General features: G+C 54.8%; 1 protein-coding gene across 3 annotated transcripts; it reads left to right on the forward strand.

The window, feature by feature from the left end:
• The first annotated feature begins 7,992 nt into the window (after positions 1 to 7,992).
• LGALS3BP (galectin 3 binding protein) lies at positions 7,993 to 18,581 on the forward strand. Of its 3 annotated transcripts, none has more exons than XM_069541981.1 (6): positions 7,993 to 8,280; positions 11,466 to 11,541; positions 12,591 to 12,782; positions 13,451 to 13,582; positions 14,680 to 14,932; positions 16,971 to 18,581. In XM_069541981.1, exons 2-6 carry the CDS (start codon positions 11,490 to 11,492, stop codon positions 18,001 to 18,003), a joined length of 1,662 nt encoding a protein of 553 aa, XP_069398082.1. In that variant the 5' UTR covers positions 7,993 to 8,280; positions 11,466 to 11,489; the 3' UTR covers positions 18,004 to 18,581. The 3 variants fall into 3 exon arrangements, with proteins under 3 accessions (XP_069398082.1, XP_069398080.1, XP_069398083.1); XM_069541979.1 differs by having other exon boundaries at positions 8,121 to 8,280; positions 12,582 to 12,782; XM_069541982.1 differs by lacking the exon at positions 12,591 to 12,782 and having other exon boundaries at positions 8,136 to 8,280.
• Positions 18,582 to 19,470: the final 889 nt, after the last annotated feature.

Genomic DNA, 19,470 nt, shown 5'->3' on the forward strand with positions numbered 1-19,470 from the left:
CTCCAATTCATTAGCAAAAAAGAAATTCCCAAAAGGCATCTCAGAACTAGGTGAAAGAAGATGAGATTAATTTCTTTCCAAATGTTAATCCTGCCTTCTTTGTGCACTTCTGCTGGCTTCCCTGGTGGCTCAGAGGTTAAAGCGTCTGCCTGCGATGAGGGAGACCCGGGTTCGATCCCTGGGTCAGGAAGATTCCCTGGAGAAGGAAATGGCAACCCACTCTAGTACTCTTGCCTGGAGAATCCCATGGATGGAGGAGCCTGGTGGGCTACAGTCCACGGGGTCGCAAAGAGTCAGATACAACTGAGCAACTTCACCCACTCGTGCACTTCAAATTGGTAAATTATTCCTTAATAAAACCATTAATAGATTTGGGTAAAGCAAAAATAAAATACCTTCACACAAAGAAAATTCTAAGGCCAAATGACTTTATCGGTAAATCGTGTCTTAAGACATTTAAGGAAAAAAATTGTAAGGAGCCAACACAAAATCTTCCATAATTTTGGGAGCTGGGAACACCCTCAATTCATTCTGTGAAGGCATCACTACCCTGACACCAAAACCAGACAAATAGAAGAAAAATACAAACCCTCGTGAACGCAGAAGCAAAACTCCTTGACAAAAGTTTAGCCAGTTGAATACGTCTTGTAAAGTGGACAGTACTTCATGACAAACTGTGATTTACTCCAAGAATGCAGGGTTGGTTTAATATTCTAAAATCCACATAGTCCACTATATTTAACAGATGAAGAAGGTAAAACCGTATGATAATCTCAAAAGATAGAGGAAAAAAAAAAATCTGATGGAATCCAGTACACATTCATGACTTAAAAGCAAACAGAGACTTCCCTGGTGATCCAGTGGCTGACTCCAGGCTTCTACCACAGGGACATGGGTTCAGTCCCTGGTTTCACAACTAAGATGTGGCATGGTGCATGGCCGAAAAAGAGTATTTGTTAAACACTAAGAATATATTTTCTGAACATTTGTCATAATAAAAATGAATTTTCTTAATAGTTTAAATATTTTTTAAATAATAAATATAAGCGGGGAAAAAAAAAACAACAACCTCTTTGCAAACTAGAAATAAAAGGAACTTCTTTAAGCCAGTAAACGGTGTCTGTGGAAAAAACCTTTAGCTAACATAATACTTCAAGGTAAAAGACTTGCCTCTGAAGGCTGGGAACAAGGCAAGAATCAGCATTCTCCACTTGTTTTTTCCCTACCACTTAACTTTTTGTTTTGAAATCATTTTAAGCCACAAAGAAGTTGCCAAACTAGAATTAGTGTTGCTGTGTTCCCTTCATGTTGTTACACAACCGCAGCTCCGTGATCAAAGTAGGAACCTGGCAATGTGCTTGTCACTTTCCGTCACCCACATCCCATATGAGGTCCCGGACAGTGCAATTAGGCAAGAAAAAGGAGAATCTGTAGACTGGGAAAGAAATGGTAAAACTGTCTTTTTTCACCAAGGACAAGTTCAACTAGATAGGAAAACCCTAAGGACAACTCAAAAAAGACCTAACAGCTGAGTTTAGCAGAGCTGAAGGATACACAGTTCACATACGGAAATTAGTGTTATTTCTGTGCAGTGAACAACTGGAAATTTTTTGAGACAGCAGCATTTATAATAGCACCCCAAAATGTGAAATAGATAAAAGTCTAACAAAATATGTACAAGATCTATATGCTGAAAGTATAAAATCCTGTCGACTGGCAATACCAAGTATTGGTGAGCATTTAAAGCCTCTGAAACAGTAATAGGAAGTGCCACTAGGGATGCAAAAATGGGCTCAGCCACTTTGGAAATTTGACAGTTTCTTAAGAAGTTAAACATACACCGACCATCAGTTCAGTTCAGTTCAGTCGCTCAGTCGTGTCCGACTCTTTGCGACCCCATGAATCGCAGCACGCCAGGCCTCCCTGTCCATCACCAACTCCCGGAGTTCACTCAGACTCACGCCCATCGAGTCAGTGATGCCATCCAGCCACCTCATCCTCGGTTGCCCCTTCTCCTCCTGCCCCGAATCCCTCCCAGCATCAGAGTCTTTTCCAGTGAGTCAACTCTTCACATGAGGTGGCCAAAGTACTGGAGTTTCAGCTTTAGCATCATTCCTTCCAAAGAAATCCCAGGGCTGATCTTCAGAATGGACTGGTTGGATCTCCTTGCAATCCAAGGGACTCTCAAGAGTCTTCTCCAACACCACAGTTCAAAAGCATCAATTCTTCAGCGCTCAGCCTTCTCTTCACAGTCCAACTCTCACATCCATACATGACCACAGGAAAAACCATAGCCTTGACTAGACGGATCTTAGTCGGTAAAGTAATGTCTCTGCTTTTCATTATGCTATCTAGGTTGATCATAACTTTTCTTCCAAGGAGTAAGCGTCTTTTCATTTCATGGCTGCAGTCACCATCTGCAGTGATTTTGGAGCCCAAAAAAATAAAGCCTGGCACTGTTTCCACTGTTTCCCCATCTATTTCCCATGAAGTGATGGGACCAGATGCCATAATCTTCGTTTTCTGAATGTTGAGCTTTAAGCCAACTTTTTCGCTCTCCTCTTTCACTTTCATCAAGAGGCTCTTTAGTTCCTCTTCACTTTCTGCCATAAGGGTGGTGTCATCTGCATATCTGAGGTTAATGATATTTCTCCTGGCAATCTTGATTCCAGCTTGTGTTTCTTCCAGTCCAGTGTTTCTCATGATGTGCTTTGCATATAAGTTAAATAAGCAGGGTGACAATATACAGCTTTGACGTACTCCTTTTCCTATTTGGAACCAGTCTGTTCCATGTCCAGTTCTAACTGTTGCTTTCTGACCTGCATACAGATTTCTCAAGAGGCAGGTCAGGTGGTCTGGTATTCCCATCTCTTTCAGAATTTTCCACAGTTTATTGTGATCCACACAGTCAAAGGCTTTGACGTAGTCAATAAAGCAGAAATAAATGTTTTTCTGGAATTCTCTTGCTTTTTCCATGATCCAGTGGATGTTGGCAATTTGCTCTCTGGTTCCTCTGCCTTTTCTAAAACCAGCTTGAACAACAGGAAGTTCACGGTTCACGTATTGCTGAAGCCTGGCTTGGAGAATTTTGAGCATTACTTTACTAGTATGAGATGAGTGCAATTGTGCGGTAGTTTGAGCATTCTTTGGCATTGCCTTTCTTTGGGATTGGAATGAAAACTGACCTTTTCCAGTCCTGTGGCCACTGCTGAGTTTTCCAAATTTGCTGGCATATTGAGTGCAGCACTTTCACAGCATCGTCTTTCAGGATTTGAAACAGCTCAACTGGAATTCCATCACCTCCACTAGCTTTGTTCATAGTGATGCTTTCTAAGGCCCACTTGACTTCACATTCCAAGATGTCTGGCTCTAGTGAGTGATCACACCATCGTGATTATCCGGGTCGTGAAGATCTTTTTTGTACAGTTCTTCTGTGTATTCTTTTCACCTCTTCTTAATATCTTCTGCTTCTGTTAGGTCCATACCATTTCTGTCCTTTATCAAGCCCATCTTTGCATGAAATGTTCCCTTGGTATCTCTAATTTTCTTGAAGAGATCTCTAGTCTTTCCCATTCTGTTCTTTTCCTCTATTACTTGGGACCCAGTAATCCTGTCCCTCCACAAAAGATAAAAACTGACATTCACACAAAGACTTGTCTCCAAATGTTGTTAACAGTTTTATGTGTAATACAGTAGCTGCCCCCCACCCTGACCCCTGTATCTGCAGAAGATACTTTCCAAGACTCCATTGGATGCCTGAAACTGTTCAGTTCAGTTCGGTTGCTCAGTCGTGTCCGACTCTTTGCGACCCCATGAACCGCAGCACGCCAGGCCTTCCTGTCCATAACCAACTCCCAGAGTTTACTCAAACTCATGTCCATTGAGTCGGTGATGCCATCTAACCATCTCATCCTCTGTCATCACCTTCTCCTCCTGCCCTCAATCTTTCCCAGCATCACAGTCTTTTCAAATGAGTCAGCTCTTTGCATCAGGTCCCAAAGTATTGGAGTTTCAGCTTCAACATCAGTCTTTCCAATGAACAACCAGTGTCGAGTCCAGCTTGACAACCAGGGTTTCCAACAGCACGATACAGCGAGAGAATGAGAAACGAGACACAAGAATTCAGAGAAAAGCAAGGATCAGGGGACCAACACCACTCCAGGTGAAGGTGCCGAAACTGAATCCAACCCAGCTTTATTGTACTTTCAGCTATGAATGAAAGAATAAGCGGGGAGTTAAAACTATAACTCATGTGGCCTTCAGGGCCAAAGAACAAAATCATCATTAACCATTGAGTAATTAAGAAATAGCAATCAATAACAAATCAGTAAGTAAGACTAATACTCTTATCTGTAGATTTTCCACCAGATATGTAAAACATGTGACTCTGAGACGCGAGTTGAGAAACAGTCTGGGGTCGGTTTTCCGACCCCAGGGTCATATCTTGTTTTCACGATTATGAACTGTTCCCTTTGGACTTGTTCCAAGAGTTTCATGCCTTATAGCATCCAGCTTATCAATAATTATGAATTTCTTTTGTGGCCCTTGCCGGGGCCTGCTTTTCTTTTATTCTTCCTGTCTCTTACAAACCAGGGCTGATCTCCTTCAGGATGGACTGGCTGGAGCTCCTTGCAGTCCAAGGGACTCTCAAGAGTCTTCTCCAACACCACAGTTCAAAAGCATCAATTCTTTGGCAGTCAGCCTTCTTCACAGTCCAACTCTCACATCCATGCATGACCACTGGAAAATCCATAGCCTTGACTAGATGGACCTTTGTTGGCAAAGTAATGTCTCTGCTTTTTAATATGCTGTCTAGGCTGATCATAACTTTCCTTCCAAGGAGTAAGCATCTTTTAATTTCATGGCTGCAATCACCATCTGCAGCAATCTTGGAGCCCAGAAAAATAAAGTCAGCCACTATTTCCACTGTTTCGCCATCTATTTGCCATGAAGTGATGGGACCGGATGCCATGATGTACCGGATGTACTCCTTTTCCTATTTGGAACCAGTCTGTTGTTCCATGTCCAGTTCTAACTGTTGCTTCCTGACCTGCATGCAGATTTCTCAAGAGGTAGGTCAGGTGGTTTGATATTCCCATCTCCTGAAGAATGTTCCACAGTTTATTGTGATCCACACAGTAAGAGTAAGCAGATCACCAGTTGCCAAGGTTGGGGGCTGGTAGAGGAGATTGTCAGCAAAGGGCCTAAGAGAACATTGAGGGATGATAAGAATGTTCTCTGTATTGCGGTTGTCATGGTTACCATCTGTATACATTTGCCAAAGCTCATTAAATTGATGCACTTTATTGTATGTAAATTATCAGATCTCAAGTCAGTTTTTTGAAAAAGTGGTTGACATGCCATCAGTCCCCCTTCTTGGCTGTGTAACTGGGTGGGCTTCCCCTCTCTGCACCTGTTTTCTCATCTATTAAAGAGTTAATAAGAGCACTTCCCTGGTGGTCCAGTGGTTAAGAATCTGCCTGCCAATTCAGGGAACACGGGTTCGATCTCTGGTCCGGGAAGATTCCACATGCCTCGGGGCAGCTAAGCCTGTGTGCCACAACTGCTGAGCCCATGTGCCTACAGCCTGTGCTCCACAACAAGAGAAGCCAGCACAGTGCGGAGCCCACGCAGGACAGCTAGAGAGCAGCCCCTGCTCGCTGCAGTTAGAGAAAGCAACGAAGAAGCAACTAGAGGCAACTAGGGAAAGCAACGAGAAAGCAACGAAGACCCAGTGCAACAAAAATAATACATAAGTAAACTTTTAAAAAAAGAGTTAATAAGAGTTCCTTGGAAGAAAAGCTATGACAGCATTTTAAAACCTAGACAGCAGACATCATTTTGCCGACAAAGGTCCATATAGTCAAAGCTATTGTTTTTCTAGTAGTCATGTATGGATGTGAGAGTTGGACCATAAGGCTGAGTGCCAAATAATCGATGTTTTCTAACTGAGGTGCTAGAGAAGACTCTTGAGAGTCCATTGGACAGCAAGGAGATTGAATCAGTCAGTCCTAAAGGAAATCAACCCTGAATACTCATTGGAAGTACTGATGCTGAAGCTGAAGCTCCCAACACTTTGAGCACTTGATGCAAAGAGCCGACTCATTGGAAAAGACCCTGATGCTGGGAAAGATTGAAGGCAGGAGGAGAAGGGGGCGGCAGAGGATGGGATGGTTGGATGGCATCACCGATTCCATGGATATGAGTTTGAGCAAACTCTGGAAGATAGTGAAGGACAGGGAAGCCTGGCGTGCTGCAGTCCTTGGAGTCGCAAAGAGTCGGATATGACTGAGTGGCTGAACAACAACTTCCTGTAGAGGTTGGGAGTATTGAATGGGTCCCATCAAAGATGATAGCCGTGCCAGCTGTCTCTGTGTTAGCATCACAGGCAGCGTCCCCCTGTGTGTCGGAGCAGGAGAGGAGGCACGAAAGAAAGTCTAAAGGCTTCATACGGGCTCTGGTCTCTGACAGCCCCCAGCACACTCCGACTGTGTCAGCTGTGGCTGCCTGCTTATAGCAGCCGCATCCGCATGGTCCCCACCGGCCCGATTATCTGTGGAGCCGAGACTTTCACGGATGGTCTCCTTATCACAGCTTAGTCACTTCTGTCTGGAGCAGATGGCCTCAATTCTTGTTCCAGTTCCCTTAGTGGGCAGAAGACTGGAAAGGCCGGAGGGGAACATCACCCCTGCTTTGATCCCAAACCCTTCGGCAGCTTGGGTTTTTCCAACATCGCCACCAGTTCCTCCCAAAGGACTTCCTCTGCACTCTTGACCCTGACCAGCTCCTTACTGGGGCAAGGAACCAATGGAGGCTAGAAGTGACAAGGCCAGGGTTTCTGTGACAGCCAGCACTGAGGCTCCTTCAGTTGGGTGGGATGTTAAATCTCTCCAGTCTCTTCTGCCACTTCTGTTTCTGCGGCTCCACTCCCCTTTCCCCCCACGGAGCTTTACAGCTTCTTTGGAGGGGATCATATGAGCCCATAGTCCCCTCAAACCTCACGTTTTGGGCAAATAGTCATTGGATGGTTGACCCGAGGGCTCACTCTCTTGGACTCAAGAGCTGCCAGGGAAACTCTGTCTCCCTACTGATGGTTCTCAGCCCTGGCTGTACATAGAACCACCTGCAAGGCTTTAAGGCCAACGCCTGTCCCCACCCCAGAGATTGTGGATCTGGACACTGGGAGTTTGTGAGACTCCTGGGTGATTCTCAGGAGCCGACCAGGGTGACAGCCAGCAGGTTAGAGAGACCTGGGGACATTCCTAGGGGATAACTCTCGTCCAGAACCTGGGATGCAAATGACAGAAACAAAATAGGATGTTGACGCCTCATCTGGCCTTGAAGCCAGGGCTTGGCCTTGAGTTCAGGCCAGGGGGACACAGGTGCTCAAACCATAGCATCAGGACCTAGGTTCCTCCCTCTCTCAGCTCTGCCCTCACCTGCATCCTCAGCTGGGCTTTCCTCAGGGCACAGTCGGGGGCACCAGGGGCATCAGCGCCTCCAGGCCGCCTGCTCCCTACAGGGTCTCCTTCCAGCAGTCTAAAACTGACCCCTCAGAGGGCTGGGATCACAACACCTCCCTGACACCATTGTCTCCAACCTGCCAGACTCAGGCCAGACCCAGAGTGCTTCCCCAGGGGAAATCGAGGTGCAGGCTCTCTGTCAGAGGGAAGGAAAGGGAGTGGGTGTGGGAGGGGCAGAACAAAGTCCACCCCAGAGGCTCTGCCCCTGCCCCAGAGGGATGAGATGTTCAGGCCAGGCATGTCAAGTGCTTAGAGCAGAGCGAGCAGCCCCCCTACCGCTGCCCCCAGCAACACGTGAGACCCAGGAGACGGGCATGGGCGTACAGTGAAAGAGCCCACGGTCCCTGGATGCAGACAGAACCTGTCCACGCCCATCCTCTGCTCTTCTGACCGCTGACGCCTGCTGCCCTTCCTCTCCCCTCCCCCAGCACCCACCCCTGGCGCCGCCGCCTTGCTCTGTAACCAGAGCAGAATCAGCCAGACTGCAGCCTTGGGCGGCTGCCATCCTCCCCACCGCCATCCCAGCCGCCCCCAGTCAGAGCCAAGGGCGGGGAGGGGAGCAGGAAGCCTTGGCAGCAGCCAACCCCAGAAGGAAACAGGGTCAGGTGGTTTCTCGAAATCGAAACTAGACTGAGCTTTCTGAAGCGCTTCCTGGGACCAACCTGACATACTCTGTACTGGGAGGGTTTTTTTGGGGCTGGAGGTTCCTTTGCAAGTGGGAGGCCTTAGGACAGCCATCTGCAGGTGCCCCAGGCAGGTAAGCTGGTAACCTCTTGCTCTCAGGTGGGTGTCCCTCTCTTTATACAGTATAATCTTACAGTGGCCAAGTCTCCCTGCCTGTGCTCAGTTAGGGATCTGATGCTCCTCCTGAAACTAGGGACCATCACTGCTGCTCCTGTGTCTCTCTGTCCATTTGGGCAGGTTGTTCACTGGTGCACAAGGAGACCACCCAAAGGGGCAAGCAGTTCAGCCGAGGCACTCTCTCCGATCAGTGCTTTTCAGCTCAGGCTGTTGCTGCTGCTGCTGCTGATAAGCAGCTTCAGTCGTGTCCAACTCTGTGCGACCCCACAGACGGCAGCCCACCAGGCTCCCCTGTCCCTGGGATTCTCCAGGCAAGAACACTGGAGTGGGTTACCATTTCCTTCTCCAATGCATGAAAGTGAAAAGTGAAAGTGAAGTCACTCAGTCATGTCTGACTCCTAGCGACCCCATGGACTGCAGCCTATCAGGCTCCTCCATCCATGGGATTTTCCAGGCAAGAGTACTGGAGTGGGTTACCATTTCAGCTCAGGCTGCACCTTTCCCCAATTTGCGCAAGAGTGTGGAATGGCCCCAGGCAGACAATTCTGCCCCATCTCTCCAATGAGTCAGGCAAAAATGGGTGGCCAGAGCCAGCCGGAGGGGCAGTGACATTTGCATACCATGAGCCAAGTGCCTGATTGGCCATCTGCCTGGGACCCTGGGTTCGTGTCTCAGGGTGAGCAAAGCTGGTGGCCGCCACTCTCTGGAGAGTGCAGAGGGTGACCAGCTGTCCCCATGTGCCTAGGACCAAGGGTATGTCCCAGGACATGGGACTTCCAGTGCGAAAACCAGGACAGTTGGTGTGCTGGGTGGTTGGTCATCCTGGCCACTCGGCCATCAGTGTAATGAAGAGAGGGTGGCTGCTGGGCAGATTCCCCCACGGCCACTCACCACCCACAGCTCCCCAGCTGTGTGAGCAGAGCTGGCTACCCTTCCGGGCTTTAGCCCCCTCACTTGAAGGTGGGATCAACAAGGTCTTTCTCAAGGTCGTGGTCAGGATTCCATGAGCCAGTGGTGTGAGCAGTCTGGTCCAGGGACTGTGTTCAGTGTCGGCAGACCCTCGTGCCTGGGAGCCCCCGGAGGGTCTGGTTACCAGGCCCTGACTCGAGGGGTGCAACAACAGCAGCCACAGCCCTGCTGGCTGGGCCCTGAGGCGGGGCGTGGGTGTCGCAAGGCCCTCTCTGGGCCAGAGCAGCAGGGCTCTCTGCACCCCCTCCATGCCCCTCTTCCCACCTCACTGTGCTGGTATGCGGACATGAAGGGAGGGAGGCAGGTGAGGGGCAGGATGTGGGCGAAGAGAAAAAGCGAGCTGTGAGAGTTACAGAGGCAAGACCCCCGGCAAAAGCGGAGAGACTTGGGTCCCCCCTGCTCCCCTTCCCCAGGGCTGGCTGTGTGGCCTTGGTGGTCCCCCACCTCCTCCAGCCTCTGTTTCTTGGGGACACTGACCTTGTGGCAGTGCCAGGCCAGGAGTGTCCTCTCATCTCGTTCCCCTCCCCCAGTCTCCCCCCAGCCCCACCCAGCTGCCCAGGCAGAGGCCTGGCTCTTAGCCCTCAGCCCTCTCCCCGGCCCGCCCAGCGCCCACCCCCAGCCCAGTCTCTCCACTGCTCTCCGTCCATTGTCACCCCTGCGCGGGTTTCTGTGGTCTCCTCCTGACACGTCTCCCCACCCTACCCACCCTCGTCCCCCTCCCTCCCAACCCTACCCACCCTCGTCCCCCTCCCTCCCAGCCCTGCCCACCCTCGTCCCCCTCCCTCCCAGCCCTGCCCACCCTCGTCCCCCTCCCTCCCAGCCCTGCCCACCCTCGTCCCCCTCCCTCCCAGCCCTGCCCACCCTCGTCCCCCTCCCTCCCCGCCCTGCCCACCCTCGTCCCCCTCCCTCCCCGCCCTGCCCACCCTCGTCCCCCTCCCTCCCCGCCCTGCCCACCCTCGTCCCCCTCCCTCCCCGCCCTGCCCACCCTCGTCCCCCTCCCTCCCCGCCCTGCCCACCCTCGTCCCCCTCCCTCCCCGCCCTGCCCACCCTCGTCCCCCTCCCTCCCCGCCCTGCCCACCCTCGTCCCCCTCCCTCCCCGCCCTGCCCACCCTCGTCCCCCTCCCTCCCAGCCCTGCCCACCCTCGTCCCCCTCCCTCCCCGCCCTGCCCACCCTCGTCCCCCTCCCTCCCCGCCCTGCCCACCCTCGTCCCCCTCCCTCCCCGCCCTGCCCACCCTCGTCCCCCTCCCTCCCCGCCCTGCCCACCCTCGTCCCCCTCCCTCCCCGCCCTGCCCACCCTCGTCCCCCTCCCTCCCCGCCCTGCCCACCCTCGTCCCCCTCCCTCCCCGCCCTGCCCACCCTCGTCCCCCTCCCTCCCCGCCCTGCCCACCCTCGTCCCCCTCCCTCCCCGCCCTACCCACCCTCGTCCCCCTCCCTCCCAGCCCTACCCACCCTCGTCCCCCTCCCTCCCCGCCCTACCCACCCTCGTCCCCCTCCCTCCCAGCCCTACCCACCCTCGTCCTACCCACCCTCGTCCCCCTCCCTCCCCACCCTACCCACCCTCGTCCCCCTCCCTCCCCACCCTACCCACCCTCGTCCCCCTCCCTCCCCGCCCTACCCACCCTCGTCCCCCTCCCTCCCAGCCCTACCCACCCTCGTCCCCCTCCCTTACAGCCCTACCCACCCTCGTCCCCCTCCCTCCCAACCCTACCCACCCTCGTCCCCCTCCCTTCCAGGTTCCACATGGTCCATTTCGCGCAATGTTCTTCGGCAGCTGCAGACCTCAGGGTACTCTCGCAGGCTGGCCTGCCATCTGAGCCATCCCTGCCATCTCTCAGCCACCTTCAGCGGGCTCCCCCAGGCCCCCCCAATCTCGGCCCTGCACCCTCTGCCTCCTCCCTCCCCGCCCTTCCCACCCATGCCCCCTGACAGTCACGCCCAGGGCCTAGCTTTCTGATATGGGCACCTTTCCACCCCACCCCCACCCCACCTCGCCCCACTGTCCTCACTGCCCAGAGACACTCCCTTCATCTGGGAAAGTCTTCCTCATCCTTGGAGGACCACCTTCAGACGAGGTGAGGGCCCCCGCTGGGACACCCAGAGCACCCTCCACAAGGAGGGCCCAAGGCCTGTCCAGCTCCACCCTCTCACTCTACTGCCTCCTTTCGCTGCAGGACAAGGGACTCCCAGGCAAGGCCATGGCCCCTCTACGGCTCGTCTGGATGTGGCTGCTGGTCGTGGGGACTCAAGGTGAGCTGAGCCCCTGGAATCCTGAGAGCAGCGGTCTGTGACCTTGCTCTACAAGGTCGGCCCCTTCCCCTTGCAGAAAGTCAAGGCGGTGTTCTGCCTGGTGCCTGGGTTACAGGGGCCAGCCCGGGTCTTCGCTCCTGCGTGAAGCCCTGGCTGCCCCCACTCATGGCTTGGAGATTTGGAGAGGAGGCCAGGGGGCTCCATTCTCATCCAGCCGGAACCAGAGGGACCAGGCAGGAGGGGCTCACAGAATGGCTGAGCCCCGAGGGGCCTGGGGTCAGTGCCCTTTGGACAGTCAGCTTCCAGAGTCCTGAACACCTGTCCTCACGCTCTTCACACTCAGAGGCCCTTCCTCTTCCAAGTGACCCCATGGAAGGGCTGTTACACCCCATCTGAGAAGTGCCCTTTGACCTGGCACCCGGCTCCTGCCTGACACTGTTGGCTCCAGCAGGGGCTGAGGTGGGGCTGGGTGGGGAGGTCAGCAGGCTGAGTCCCAGAAGAACGAGTGTGGAGCTGGGACCCTGTGTTCTCTCCTGGTCTGGCATACTCTTCCTGTGTTTCCAGGGCGCTCTAGACCTTTGCCCCCAGGCCTTCCCAAACATCTCTCCCAGCACTCCTTGCCATGGTGCCCACCTGCACCCCAGGCCCCAGACACCCACAGGTGGGGCCGGTGTGGGCCTATTCTTCCCTTGGGGTCCTGCCACTCCACTCTCAGGTGGCACCAAGCGCCCCCCTGGCCCTTCTCTATCAATGGCACGAAGGACTCAGACCCCAAGGACTAGAAAGGGGACATCTACACCCTCAGTGTGTGTATGGAGGGGGGTGTCTATGTGTATTTTTCACTCCTCCCAGGGGGTGATCCCCTCGAGGATGGATGGGGTGTTCAAAGCTAAGGTCCAGGGTTCACCCCTGTTGGGGAGAACTCTACCACCCCCACGAGAGCCCATGGCCCCCAGGAGTGTGGGGTGGCCATGCTTCCGCCCAGGGATGAAGGCCCAGCGCTCAGCTTCCATTCTTGCTGACCTCTGCTCTCCCTTGAGAGCCCGCAGGCGTGAAAGACGGTGACATGCGGCTGGCCGATGGGGGCTCCGCCAACGAGGGCCGCGTGGAGATCTACTACAGCGGCCAGTGGGGGACAGTGTGTGAGAACATGTGGGACCTGACAGACGCCAGCGTCGTCTGCCGAGCCCTGGGCTTCCTGAACGCCACCGAGGCTCTGGGCGGGGCCGCCTTCGGGCCAGGTAACCCACGGGTGCCCCAGAGCAGGACGCGCTGCCAAGGAACCAGGCCCAGGAAAGGGTCATACCCAAGGCGTGCAAACGGCATTCCCACCACTGGCAAAGGTTTCCAAGGGGTAGAAGCCCTGCGCTGGCCAAGAGCTGGCAGCCCAGCCTGCACTCACACTTGCCTGGAGACTGTTCCCTCCAGCCCAGAAACTCCACTCCGGACTTTACCTTCTTGAAACAGTTTCCCCCTAAAAGAAAAGTCTGTGTGCAGTGCCTATGATTCTGAAAAAATGAGAAATCATCCATGTATTCAATCACAGGAGTAGATGCATAAGTTACGCAATAATTGTTTGACATCTACAAAGCCAACCGACCGGGTTGAACAAGGCTAGTTCATGGTACAGAGTTTCAATAATAGATCTGGACCCATGCTCAAGTAGTCACACGAGAGTACCGGGTGAAAGCACCTGCCCACGTGGACCCACGCTGGGGGTTACGTCACCAACCAGGGGCTGCTTTACTGGGAGGCAGGATTGCAGAGTGCTTTTCTCCATCTCTGTGCGTAACCGCGACTGTCCTTTACTAGGCTTCTTGGGGAAGCAGCACTGTTGGGAGGGCCTTCCTCCCAGGGCCGAGAGCCCCAGCTCCCCCTCCAGGCTCTGTCATCCTTGCTGTGCTTCCAGGACACGGCCCTATCATGCTGGACGAGGTGAGGTGCACGGGGACAGAGCCCTCGCTGGCCAACTGCTCATCCCTGGGCTGGATGCGGAGCAACTGCAGACACGATGAGGACGCCAGCGTAATCTGCACCAACGGTGAGCCCCATCCTGGGCCCCAGAGGCCCGAGGCCTGGATCCCAGGGACGGTGGTCAGGCCGGCTCCCCGGCTCCACGTGAATTACACGCCTCCCTACGCGAAGGTTCGCAGGTGATGCCCGCTTTCCAGGAGGGGCGGGAAAGCCCACAGTTCCTACCACAGTAAAGAATCCCCCTGAGACAGGAAGCAGTTGTCACCGGGCACAGGGAATTGAACCCATGTCCTCTGCATTGGAAGTGTGGAGTCATAATCTCAGTACCAGCAGGGAAGTCCCAGTCAGGGAACTAGGATCCTGCATGCCATGAGTTACAGCCAAAAGAACCCAGTACTTGAGTGCTGAAAATTGCTAACTACCCTCCGAACCTTCAGCAAGTCATAATCTTTTTGCAATAGTAACATCGAATATCACTGAGAATTGCCAAACCATGACGCAGAGACGCAAAGTGAGCAAATGTCATCAGAAGAAAAATAGCAAGACACTGTCGCACCCTTCAGTTTCTGAGAAACATGGCAACGCACAGCGAAGCGAGGTGCCTGTGCTCCCCACGTCTGCACACTGCAGGCTCACCCCTTGAATCGGCAGCCTTCTGTTTCTGCTGGGAAAGGGGGTGCATCACCTCCAAACCAGGCTGGGAACTTCCAGGAGCTTCTCTAGGCTTCAGTCCCTTGTAGGAGGCTGCCAAGGACCCCAGAGCTCTAAACCACATTGCCGTGGGACACTCTTCAGACCAGACGAGGCAGGAGGTTCAGGTTTTAGACAGTCACATCTGGGTGACTGACTGATCGGGATAGGACCCCAAGTTCTGGAAGTCAGCCCCTCCAGATCCCCCCAAGATGTGCCATCTGAATGTTGGGGGGGCAGGTGAGCTACAACATAGGGGTGTTTGACGGGGTGGGGCTCTGGGCCACGGGGGGCGACGGCACCCTGTTTTCCAGGGCTGTTCTTTCCTCATCTCCCCAGAAGCCTTTCTGAGCTGATAAGGCAGGATCCACAGTTTAAGGGAAGAATCTGACTCCGGGGAGCAAAACTCTGTGTTTTCGGGTCACAGAGGAAGCGAGTGCCGGGGCCCCTCCTAACATGCATCCCCCTCCATAGAAACCAGAGGTGTCTACACCCTCGACCTATCCGGCGAGCTCCCCGCGGCTCTAGAGCAGATCTTTGAGAGCCAGAAGGGCTGTGACCTGTTCATCAGGGTGAAGGTGCGTGAGGAGGACGAGCTGGCCATCTGCGCCCACAAGCTGATCCTGTCCACCAACCCCGAGGCCCATGGCCTGTGGAAGGAGCCGGGCAGTAGGGTCACCATGGAGGTGGATGCTGAGTGTGTGCCCACCGTTAAGGACTTCATCAGGTGAGTGGCCTCGGGGCCGGGCCCAGGGACCGGGCAGCGTCCCTGCCAAAGGAAAACCCCAGGGACGAGGGACGCGACACCAACCGCAGCTGTGCTCACCTGAACACACGCGAGGGCAACCACATACGTGCTCTCTCACTTGTGCGCACACATGCTCACACACCCACACGTGTGCACACTCACTTTCACAGCCACACGTCCTCACCTTTGCACACACATTCTTATGTATTCTTTCCACAGGGACTGTGAGAAATGGGTCAGCCCTCACACATACACACACACACACGCACACCACACCTGTCTCTCGGGTGTCATAAGCACCCCAAAAAAACTATCAAAGACATTCTTCCTCTTTTCACCTCACTGATCTGCTCCTGCGAAAGTTTTTTTTAAAGAAACAGGAATCCAAGTCTGCTGCCGGAAGAAAGTGGGGAGAAAATTCCCAGGTGGCACCGTCCAGGCGGCAGTCTAACCAGCGGGCCATCCACGCTGGGAGCCCATCTCCCAGCTGAGAGTGGCCCCCGAGGCCCCTTCCCCCGCAGACCATCCTGCTGGGGGGTCTCTATGTTACCACCTCGGGCGGGCTTCCCAGGGACTGGCGTTCTGGGAGCATCAGCTTAAAGAGAGAACCAAGTGTATGAAAAGCTGTTCTCTCTCATGACCCAAAGTTGTAGCTAGCCGAAAGTGACATTTAAGAGGAAATAGCAAATGGCAGTTTAAAAAGATTAAATGGCGTCTTTTCAGCCGAGGATGAGAGCTTGGCCGCTGTCCTGCACCCCTCCCAGCAGGGCTGAGGTCTGTGATGCGTCTGTGCCTGGTCCCAGCCTCTCGGCAGTCACCGCCCTCGGTCAGAGTCAGCGGTTCTCTGGACTGTCTAGCCATGTGCTCCAGCTTGCTCTCTCTGTCTCTCTCTGCCTTCCTGTCTCCTTCTGCCTCTCACTCCGTCTCTATCTTCCTGTTGCCCTGTATCTTTGTGTCTCTCGCTCCCTCCCTCTCTCTCTGTCTCTCTCCCTCCTCTAAGGCAGAGAGGCAGCAATGAGCCCCACCCAGGCCCTAGAGGGTCTCTGGAGACCCTGGTTCACTGCCTACACCACCCCCACTCCCCTTCCCTCTGCCCGGCAGCCCCCACGTGGTGCAGATGACCATTTTGGTTCTCGAGTTCACATTCAGCAACAGAATCACAGGATGTACTGAGCACATCAGGGCAGAGCGGCAGGTGGGACGAGGACCGGCCCACCCTTGCTGCTGCCACTGGACTCTGTGGGGTCCCGGCTCCTTTCTGGGCACCCGAGGCTCCGTGTTCAAGTGATGGGGAAGCCAGCAAGTCTGAGGCTCCCTGGAAGGCTCGTCATTCGAGAGAAGTGGTGGACAGAGTTTGGTTCTTTCCAAAGCAGGGCCCCATTCACCATCTCCCAGGAGACGGCAGGGGCCATTGCCTGGCGTTTCCCCTCCCAGCAGGCTCCCTCCACACGTGTCTTCATGAGCAAAGTGCCTCCTGGTGGCACACTGAGTTACACGGTGGGTGGCATAGACTGGGTGCCACCCACAGGGCTCACAGCTGGCAGGGATGGCAGACAGGAAGTGACCCATGATGATGCCCATGTCATGGGGGCACCAGACAGGTGCTGGGGCAGAGCACCCATGGGCACCCAGTGGGGAAATCAAGAGTTCTGCCCAGGGGTGTGACAGGGGAGAGGGAAGGGCAGAGCCCCGGATGGCCAGCGGGTCCTGGTGTCGGGGCCCAGCCCATGAAGATGACGGTGATGATGGAGGAGGTGGCGGGACCGTCCCCATCAGTGAGGACGAAGCAACATCCTCAGGGTGTCTGGGGTCCGCCCAGCTGCCTATGCACTTGGCTCTCGGCCCACATAGCTTGGAATGGGGGTTGACTCAGGAGATAAGTCAGGGGGCTCCAAATGCCCCCTGAAATAGCTGGCACCCCGGGGATCAGCAGTCAGCCAGACACCTGCACCGGGGCACACCTGTCGTCCTTCGGGAGAAGGGGTGTAGCCAGGCGTCAGCCCTCGTCTCCCCTCAGGTACCTCTACTCCCGGAGGATCGATGTGTCTCTGTCGTCAGTGAAGTGTTTGCACAAGCTCGCCTCTGCCTACCAGGCCGAGCAGCTGCAGAGCTACTGCGGGCACCTCTTTGCCATCCTCATCCCCCAGGACCCCTCTTTCCGGACACCCCTGGAGCTCTACGCCTACGCCCTGGCCACCCGGGACCCCGTGCTGGAGGAGATCTGCGTGCAGTTCCTGGCCTGGAACTTCGGGGCCCTGACGCAGGCCGAGGCCTGGCTGAGCGTCCCCCCGGGCCTGCTCCAAGACCTGCTCTCCAGGACCGAACTAGTGGTGCCCAGCGAGCTGGTCCTGCTGCGGGCTGTGGACGAGTGGAGCCGGGAGAGGAGCACCTCCCACAAGGAAGTGGAGGGCTTGGTGGAGAAGGTGCGGTTCCCCATGATGCCACCCCGGGACCTCTTCTCGCTGCAGTTTAACCTGTCCCTGTACTGGAGTCACGAGGCGCTCCTCCAGAAGAAGATACTACAGGCCTTGGAGTTCCACACCGTGCCCTTCGAGCTGCTGGCTCAGTACTGGGGCCTGAACCTCACCGAGGACGCCTACCAGCCCCGGCTTTATACCTCGCCCACCTGGAGCGAGTCTGTGATGAGCTCCAGTTACAGCCCCTACCGGTCCTTCCAGACGCCCCAGCACCCCAGCTTCCTCTTCCAGGCCAGTTCCGTCTCCTGGTCTTTAGTCTACCTCCCCACCCTCCAGAGCTGCTGGAACTATGGGTTCTCGTGCTCCTCCGATGACCCCCCACTCCTGGCTCTCTCCAAGTCCAGCTACTCCAGTCCCACCATTGGCTATGAAAACCAGGCCCTGCTGCACTGTGAGGGGAGCTTTGTGGCAGACGTCATCGACTTCAAGGGCTGGAAGGCCCTGATCCCCAGTGCCCTGGGTACCAACAGCTCCAGGAGCACTTCCCTCTTCCCCTGCCCGGCAGGGCTCTTCAGCAGGTTCCAAGTCGTCATCCGTCCCTTCTACCTGACCAACTCCACGGGCATGGACTAGACTCGAGGCTGGAGGTCGGGGTGGGCAGGAGCCCAGAGGCTGGGCACCTTCCTCCCCTCCACATCCTCTCTGCAGCCACCTCCAACCACCGGCCACCAGGTGGCCCCCCTGCTTCCCTTGATCTCTCTGAGCTTACGGAAATTACTGGAAGACTTCAGCTACTGCAGACTTCCCTGGTGGCTCAGATGGTAAAGAATCTGCCCACAATGTAGGAGACCTGGGTTCAACCCCTGTGTTGGGAGGATCCCCTGGAGAAGGGAATAGCAACCCACTCCAGTATTCTTGCCTGGAGAATCCCATGGACAGAGGAGCCTGGCAGGCTACAGTCCACGGAGTCGCAGAGTCAGAGACAACTTGCTGCAAAGAGTTGGACACAACTGAGCGACTAACGCTTCCTTCCTTCCTTCAACTAGTGCACTCACAAGCTGAGAACTCCCACTTCAACTGCCCAGCTAATTTGTTGGGAAGCAATGAGATGTGAGCCAGGAGCTGTTGGGTTTCCTACCTGGCCTTTCACTTTCTCCACCCTCTGCTGTCCCTTATCTGAGATCATTAAAATTGTACTGTGGTTCCCCCAAGTTCTCTTGTTCACGCAGAATGGGCTGATGAGTCCATAGGGTGTTGAGACAGAGGATGATGCGCTAGGCCCTGGGATCCAGTAATGAGCCAGTGTGGTCCCTTCCCCGTGAAGCTGCTGTGGTCTTGTAGGTGAGACAGGCCATTACAAGTAAGCAAACACTTGGGGTGAGGACCAGTGGGAATAATGGGTGATGGAAACCAGAGGAAGGAAGGTGGGAGGCACGGGCTGGAGCTACTTTAGTGGATCTCAGTGGAGAAATGAAGCGTGCGAGGCAGCAGGCGTGGGGGAAATGGCAGGAGGGTGTGCGTGTTCCAGGGAGAAGGATCAGTAGGTGATCGGAATCTTGGCCCCATCAATCTTCCCACTTGTGTACAGGGAAGGGGGCAGAGATTCTCGTCCCAGCATTGTTTGTAGAAGTGGAAATTTGCAAAGAACGTAGAAGGCCACCAATGGGGTGCTTGAGCACAAATAAAGGACACCCACAATGTGGAGGGTCAGGCAGAAGGGTATATGGAAAGGAGACCGGAGGACCCACGGAATCTAGGGCAAGGCAAGGGAACTGGACCTAGGGTCCCACAGGGACATTGTGTTAGAATGCCACCACCAGGTTCTGGGCGCTGGAGGCTGCCCCTGCTGCAAGCGGGGCAAGAATTCTAAACTGTCCCCGCTTCTTTGTGATACACACGCTCCAGGCACCAGGCCCCGGTGGAAGCATCTGGTTGGCCAGGCCCAGGCCACGTGCCCTTCCCCCTGGCCAGGGTCTGAGAGAACAAGCACCTGGACTGTTCTGGCCTTGAGAAGGGAGGCGGCACTGGACTCACCCAATGGGAGGGAGATCCAGAAGCTGGGCAGCCAGGACGGCAGCTGTCCCCACTACACACGCCTCT

The sequence above is a fragment of the Ovis canadensis genome, chromosome 11, assembly GCF_042477335.2.
Source record: "Ovis canadensis isolate MfBH-ARS-UI-01 breed Bighorn chromosome 11, ARS-UI_OviCan_v2, whole genome shotgun sequence".
Lineage (NCBI taxonomy): Eukaryota > Metazoa > Chordata > Mammalia > Artiodactyla > Bovidae > Ovis > Ovis canadensis.

What these genes read in the sequence shown, in the direction of transcription:
- LGALS3BP (XM_069541979.1), top strand. Translation starts at nt 11,490, where the DNA reads ATGGCCCCTCTACGGCTCGTCTGGATGTGGCTGCTGGTCGTGGGGACT. An exon ending in GCTGGTCGTGGGGACTCAAG is followed by an intron (nt 11,542 to 12,581) that starts GTGAGCTGAGCC and finishes CTCTCCCTTGAG; the next exon opens with AGCCCGCAGGCGTGAAAGAC. An exon ending in CGGGGCCGCCTTCGGGCCAG is followed by an intron (nt 12,783 to 13,450) that starts GTAACCCACGGG and finishes CTGTGCTTCCAG; the next exon opens with GACACGGCCCTATCATGCTG.